This window comes from Nomascus leucogenys, chromosome 10 (genome assembly GCF_006542625.1).
Source record: "Nomascus leucogenys isolate Asia chromosome 10, Asia_NLE_v1, whole genome shotgun sequence".
In the NCBI taxonomy this organism is placed as follows: Eukaryota; Metazoa; Chordata; class Mammalia; order Primates; family Hylobatidae; genus Nomascus; species Nomascus leucogenys.
In genome coordinates this window covers 60,954,151-60,961,637 of record NC_044390.1, presented here as the reverse complement: position 1 = coordinate 60,961,637, position 7,487 = coordinate 60,954,151, and the positions used below count along the sequence as shown (strand labels likewise).

Sequence of the window (7,487 nt, the reverse complement as noted above, 5' to 3'; positions counted from 1 at the left end):
TTGAGCCATTGCACTCCAGCCTGGGCAACAAGAGTGAAACTCCATCTCAAAAAACAAACAAACAAAAAAAAACAAGAATTAGCCACATATGATGGTACACTCCCATAGTCCCAGTTACACGGAGGCAGGGGATCACTTGAACCCAGGAGGTGGAGGCTGCCATGGGCCGAGATCAGGCCACTGCACTCCAGCCTGGGTGACAGACTCCTGTCTCAAAAAAATAGAAAATAAAAAAAGATAATAGGCACATGGGCAATTGTTTTCTCACAAGGTCACACTATGCATTAGTACAAAGATTCAGTTGTCTTGATCAAGGTGCCTCGGAATCCAGAAAAAGAAAACTCATTATACTCATTATATACTTTAAAATGAATTTTTTAGCTTAAAATAGCAGCAGAAAGTATATTTAAAAAAAAATCTCAGATGGGGGAACTTTACCATATGTCAAGCTGAGCTGTTGTACTTTGCTGTGTGCATTTGCTATCAGTCTTATTCAAAAAATAAGCTGAGATCCCCATTTTTAGTCCTTACAAAAGTGATTCATGTGTTAAAATGGGAATGTCAGAAATGTGGAAGATATATGTTTAAGGTCTCTTGGTGGGGGGAGGGAAGGCGTTTCTAAATAGGCTACAAAGGCCGGGCATGGTGGCTCACGCTTGTAATGCCAGCAGTTTGGGAGGCCAAGGCGGAAGGATCACTTGAGGTCAGGAGTTAGAGACCATCCTGGCCAACATGGCAAAACCCTGTCTCTACTAAATTAACAAAAATTAGCCAGATGTGGTGGCAGGTGCCTGTAATCCCAGCTACTCAATCCCCGCTATTTGGGAGGCTGAGGCAGGAGAATTGCTTAAACCCGGGAGGCGGAGGTTGTGAGCCAAGATCGTGCCACTGCACTCCAGCCTGGGCGACAGAGTGAGAATCCATCTCAAAAATGAGCAGGCTACAAAAAACTAAGAGTGACAAATATAAATTGACTTCCTAAAAATGGGAGGTCTCTGTATGGCACAGACATGATGAGCCAGGATGACTGAGCAGGGGCAGTCGTCCCAAATGCCCAGGGAGCTCCCAGCAAAGACAGTCATGTGGCCACCACAGAGAAAGGGTACATCCAGTGGCCACTGGACACACAGAAGTGTTATGTCACTATTAAAAAATGCTGACCAGGCACGGTGGCTCACACCTATAATCCCAGCACTTTGGGAGGCCGAGGCAGGTGGATCACCTGAGGTCGGGAGTTTGGGACCACCCTGACCAACATGGAGAAACCCCATCTCTACTAAAAATACAAAATTAGTCGGGTGTAATGGTGCATGCCTGTAATCCCAGCTACTTGGGAGGCTGAGGCAGAAGAATCACTTGAACCTGGGAGGCGGAGGTTGCAGTGAGCAGAGATCGTGCCACTGCACTCCAGCTTGGGCAACAAGAACGAAACTGTCTCAAAAAAAAAAAAAAAAAAAAAAAGCTAATGGGAGGCTGGGTGCAGTGGGTCACACCCTGTAACCCAGCACTTTGGGAGGCCCAGGTGGGCGGATCATGTCAGGATTTCAAGAGCAGCCTGGCCAGTGTGGCGAAACATCATCTCTACTAAAAATACAAAAATTAGCTGGATGTGGTGATGGGCGCCTACATTCCCAGCTACTTGGGAGGCTGAGGCAGGAGAATTTCTTGAACCCAGGAGGCAGAGGCTGCGTTGAACTGAGACTGCCCCACTGCACTACAGCCTGAGCAACAGAGCAAGACTCCATCTCAAAAAAAAAAAAAAAAAAAAATCTTTGGAAAGAAAAAAAACCCAACTAAAGAAGAGGTTTTGCTTGGGGATGGGGCAGCCAGGGCTCCAAGGGCAGCTCAGTGGTGACTTCTCTCTCCTTATTCCACCAGTCGCAGCACAGAGCTCTGCCTCGTGGTCACAGGATGGCTGCTCTCTGCTGCCAAGCATCGCAACCCACTCCAGGCCAAAGAAGGGCTACCAGCCATGGGGAAGGCCAGCCAAGACTTCCTTTAAAAGGCTTTCCTGGAAGCTACACTAGCAAGTTCCATTTGCATGTCATGGGGATCAACTCACGTGACTCAGTTCTGAACAAACACAGACACACGGAGTGTCTAGCTTCAAACATGTGCTAGCTTCGAACTCCACGTGGTTCACCTTTAGCATGGAAGAGCTTGTTCCTGTCTGGCCTCAGCCAGAAGTCCCGTGCAAATCACGAGTCCCCATCCAGGGTGGTTTATAGGAGAGATTTATTTGAAGAAATATTACAACATATAAAAACTACATAAAGTCTTAATTTCCACTCATACAGTGGTAGATTTTATATAATGCATAATAAAAAACTTTTAAAATCCAGAATGCACAAAGTACTGCACAATTTGATCACTAAATCATTAGTTGATAAGTGAACCTCACACAACAGCTTCATGTCAGCCAAGGCCACAAACACCATGTACCACACATGTGAACGGACAGATTGACATGTTAAAAACACAACATCAGTGCATGTTGGGGATTCCTGGTGCCAGAAACAGGGGTGACAGGAGGGCAGAACTAGTCCTTAGCAGCTTCCTCCTCCTTTATTTTAGCTGAAGGGAAATAAAAGAAAAAGTCACTTTGGGGAACACGCCCAGTGTCACACCACATGACAGGCGAGTAACAGACATGGACCATCAGGAAACGTTAACATACTGATGTAACAGCTCACCCAATAAGCGGCAGAGTGCTAAGGGAATGTTCATGGAGACTGAACACTCCTCAAATGGTCCCCAGAGGGTTCTAGACCCAGAGGCTCAAGTGAGCAGCTGAGGCAGGTGCCTGCTGAGCCAGATTCACCGAGCAGGAGTGAGGGAAATGGCCCCAGGGCCAGCCCAGCAGCCAACCTGACCAAAGCCCTGATGTGTGCAGCACGCCTGCTCTAAGCACTCAACACGTGCAACTCACTCAATCCTCACAGCAGCCCCTCGAGAAAGATGGGGCCACGAAGGTGGGTAGGTGACCCACCTGAGTCCCAGAGCCCAGAGCGGTGGCCGGCAACTGCCCCCGCATGTACCCCCAGAGGGCAGTCAGGCCCCAGAGGAAGCCCGGCCCACCCCACCATACCTGAGGCACTCTCTCGGGCTTTGGCCAACATACAGAGCTTGATCTCCAAGCCAATGGCTTTGGCCAGGGGCGGCGGCACGGCGTTGCCCACCTGCGGGAGGGGAGAAGGGCAATGCCTGATGTGGACGCCCAGGCCCGAGGCCCGGGGGCAGGTGTACTGCCAGCCCCTGCTCAGATGGAGGACAACCTGGGCATTGCGCCCCTTGGGGAAGGGTTCTGGTCCTGCTCACGTGGGCCCAAATAATCCCTTCCAGCACAAGGTCCTCGGACCGTCCAACTGGCCCATCATCCCACCCCATAGCCACAAGTCACTGGGCCTTTGAAGAGCTTCAGAAAGACTTGAGACAAAGACACGTGGGGCTGGGAGCAGTGGCTCACGCCTGTAATCCCAGCACTTTGGGAGGCCAAGGCAGGTGGATTAGTTGAGGCCAGGAGTTCATGACCAGCCTGGCCAACATGGTGAAACCCCATCTCTACTAAAAGTACAAAAACTAATTAGCTGGGCATGGTGGCACATGCCTGTAATCCCAGCTACTCAGGAGGGTGAGGCAGGAGACTCGCTTGAACCCTGGAGGTGGAGGTTGCAGTGGGCAGAGATCATGTCACTGCACTCCGGCCTAGGCGACAGAGTGAGACCCTGTCTCAGAAAAAAAAAAAAAAAAAAGACAAATGGGCCACCTAGACACGTTTCACTCCCAGCTAAGAGTGGCTGCTTCCCTGGCCAGCGCAGTGGCTCATGCCTATAATCCCAGCACTTTGGGAGGCCGAGGCAGGCAGATCACCTGAGGTCAAGAGTTCGGGACCAGCCTGGCCAACATGGTGAAACCCTGTCTCTACTAAAAATACAAAAATTAGCCGGGTGTGGTAGCACACGACTGTAATCCCAGCTACTCAAGAGGCTGAGGCAGGAGAATCACTTAAAACCAGTGGGATGGAGGTTGCGGTGAGCTGAGATCACGCCATTTCACTCCAGCCTGCGCGAAAGAACAAAGTTCCATCTCAAAAAACAAACAAACAAACAAACAAACAAACAAAACAGAGAGAGTGGCTGCTTCCCGAGAACCAGATTCACGGGGAGGGGCGAAACATGGTTTTCACAAGAACCCTGGACACTGGTTTTTAAGCAATGCGCGTGCCCTATGTTGATGAAAATACACTTAACTAACTCATAGACTAACTCGTTAAGCCAACCTGACACCTGAGAAGCAGGTAGGAATTAAGGTGCTAGTTCATTTGAACCTACAGCGAGCGAGCTGTTGCCACCATGGGTTTTTTTTTTTTTTTTTTTTTTTTGAGACGGGGTCTCGCTCTGTCACCCAGGCTGGAGTGCAGTGGCGCAATCTTGGCTCACTGCAAGCTCCGCCTCCCGGGTTCACGCCATTCTCCTGCCTCAGCCTCCAAGTAGCTGGGACTACAGGCGCCTGCCACCATGCCCGGCTAATTTTTTTGTATTTTTAGTAGAGACGGGGTTTCACCGCGGTCTCGATCTCCTGACCTCGTGATCCGCCCGCCTCGGCCTCCCAAAGTGCTGGGATTACAAGCGTGAGCCACCGCGCCCGGCCTCCACCATGGGTTTTAACCTGCTCCTTTAGTGTGATGGACTGTCCTTCTGGCTCAATCTCTGCCTCAAAAACAAACAGTAAGGAACCAGCATAGGGACGCAGCCTGACTCGGATGTCTCAGCCCTGGCCCTCCTGTGGGCAGTCTTCCCACTGAGAGTGCTGGGGCTACCCGGCAGCCAGCAGGTGTCCTCCGGAAGTGACTGCGCTGGCCCCAGCCCCACCTGGTGACAGGCACAGAAGCCTCCTTCCTGTCCAGACCCAGCGGGCGCCGCCCCACTGACCTGCCGGTGCTTGTCCAGGATGTTGCCGAAGAGCCGGTAGGTGTCGGGGAAGCCCTGGGAGCGGGCACACTCCCGCACGCTTACCACGCGGTGCTGCTCTGGGTGGAGCACGCGGCCCTGGGGGCGAGAGGCGCGGTGGGCAAGGGCAGTAGCACCCAGGCCGGGTCACCGTGGGGGACAGGGAGGGAAATGGCACCGTGGCAGCATCCGGCCATGGCCTTGGCCTATTAGCCTGTCCCATGGACACGGAGGGGCAGGAGGCAGAGGCCAGGTGCCTGGGGTCCTGGGGTGCTGTCCCCCACTTAGCTAAGCCCAAGTTAGGGGAGCCCAGTTAGGCCTCCAAGTACAGGGCCTGACCCAGGCCCTTGGATGCCCCCTCCCCACCTACCTGCTTGCCCATGGGCTCGGGGTTGGTGACGGTTGTGCTGAAGAAGCCGTCCCACTCGAGTCTTCCATAGAGGCCAGCCCAGTGGTTGTGCCGGTTCCCGGTGTGGGGCAGGCACCAGGGGATGAGGGTGTTGAACTGCCTGGCTGCGGGGTCACAGGCTTTGCCAGCTGGAAGACAGGACAGTGATGAGGCTGCAGTTACGGGATGGGGTATAGGCTTGGGACGGAGGACAGTGGCTCTTAGAGCTTTGGGAGGCAAAGATGGCACCTCCTGTGCAACGGGCGCCTTGGGGTGGAGCAGCCAACAATCCTCGTTCTCTGGGCACTGGTTTTATTATTATTACTATATGTCTCACTCTGTTGCCCAGGCTGAAGTGCAATGGCATGATCTTGGCTCACTGCAACCTCTGCCTATGGGGTTCAAGTGATTCTCCTGCCTCAGCCTCCCAAATAGCTGGGATTATAGGCGTGTGACACCACGCCCAGCTAATTTTTGTAGTTTTAATAGAGATGGGGTTTCACCGTTGGCCAGGCTGATCTCGAGCTCCTGATTTCAAGTGATCTGCCTGCCTCGGCCTCCCAAAGTGCTGGGATTACAGGGGTGAGCCACCGTGCCTGACCTGCTTTTATTATTTATTGTTTTTCTTTTTAGAGACAGGGTCTCACTCTGTCTCCCAGGCTGGAGTGCAATGGCATAATCACAGCTCACTGTAGCCTCCTCAACCTCCCAGGCTCAAGCGATCCTCCCGCCTTGGCTTCCCAAAGTGCTGGGATTATAGGTGTGGGCCACGAACCCAGCCTGCTTTTACTACTTAACATGGTCAGCAGCTACCTTCTCTGGGACACCCAGGCTTGGTGTGTCTGTGCCCTGCCCTGGCCTCCAGGTTCACGGGCCAAAGGCCCAGGGCTCTGCCTTCCTTCCCCTCAGCCCACCAGGAACCACAACATACAGGCCCCACCTTCCACGCAGGAGCAGACCCCACGGAGGGCCCCGGAGCTGCTGCGGCCGTTCTTCCTGTCATGGTGGGTATACCGCAGCTTCCTGGCCATGGTGCCGTCCGAGAGCCGCACCTCGATGTTGGGCAGATCGCGCCAGTCTGAGCCAGGGGCCAAGGGGATGTGCCGCATGCGGGCGGCCACCAATGCACTCATGTCCTGAAAGAGTGTGGGGGGCCCAGCTGTCACCTCATGTGAGCAGCATCTAAGCATCCATGGTGGGCTGGGTGCTGGGAACACCATGGTGACCAGGAAGCCCCCTGGGGCTCATGCCCATCGGGAAAGAGACAGTCAGGGATATCGCACTTGGCTGGAGGCCACGGCAGGGACCTGAGGCAGCGCAGGGGTGGGAGAGCGTGGGAATCTAAGCTGAGCCTTTAGGGTGGGGGAAGGGGATGGTGAAAGGGCTGGTCTTGGCATCCTGGGAAAACATGTAGGGAGAGGCAGCGAGGGGGAAGGCAGTGGTGGGTGGGCAGTGGCTTGACACCATTCCAGACCAAGTCCAGGACTGCGGGAGCTCTGACACTTCCCATGACCATGCCAGAGAGGCCAGGGGTCACACAAGGGCTGAGGACTCGGGAGGAGGAGCCTGGGATCAGATTCCATGTCTCCCCTGAGTCTTGGGCAGGCTCTGACTGTTCCCATGGGGCTGGTGGGCTGGGCCTCGAGGAGAAGCCGCTCTGTCGGGGTGCCATTACCTTACAGATGTGGTCCCTGAGAATGGGCTGGTACTGTGTGCCCCGGAGCTGCCTCTGGAACCAGGACTGAGGCTCCCCATTGTAGGAGATCTCCAGCGCTGAGGCTCCATTCCGCACCTCCGGCAGGTCGGACATCGTGTCTCGCACCGTGATGGTCCGGAAAGGACCCGAGCTCAACCTGCAACAGAGGAGGTCAACACCTCTGGGGATGCACGCAGCAGCTGTCCCCTCGTCACAGGTGCCACCCCGCCTTCTCAGACGGCCTTCTCCAGAGGTTGCCCGAGGTCACATGGGTGGCAGTGTGCCTGGATACCATCTGGAAGTGGGGATGGGGCTATGGCGTGGGCTTTGTGGACGACCACAGCCAAGCATGCGTCTGGCCGCTCTGCATGTGCTATCTACTAGGGAAGCAGATGATGCAACGTCAGAACTGGAGACCACAGGTGGCAGAGCGCCATATGGCAGAGCACCGTGT

General features: G+C 54.2%; 1 protein-coding gene across 4 annotated transcripts in view; it reads right to left on the bottom strand.

Annotated features, from left to right (window-relative positions):
* Positions 1-2,217: 2,217 nt before the first annotated feature.
* DNMT1 (DNA methyltransferase 1) overlaps positions 2,218-7,487 on the bottom strand; it is a 62,992-nt gene continuing 57,722 nt past the window's right edge. For all 4 annotated transcript variants that reach the window (XM_030820898.1, XM_030820899.1, XM_030820900.1 and 1 more), the window contains 6 exons: positions 7,013-7,190; positions 6,278-6,473; positions 5,320-5,486; positions 4,932-5,048; positions 3,089-3,179; positions 2,218-2,574 (listed from right to left, as the gene is read on the bottom strand). In XM_030820898.1, coding sequence (XP_030676758.1) covers positions 2,540-2,574; positions 3,089-3,179; positions 4,932-5,048; positions 5,320-5,486; positions 6,278-6,473; positions 7,013-7,190 — 784 coding nt within the window. In that variant the 3' untranslated portion in view covers positions 2,218-2,539. The remainder of the gene's footprint in view (positions 2,575-3,088; positions 3,180-4,931; positions 5,049-5,319; positions 5,487-6,277; positions 6,474-7,012; positions 7,191-7,487) is intronic.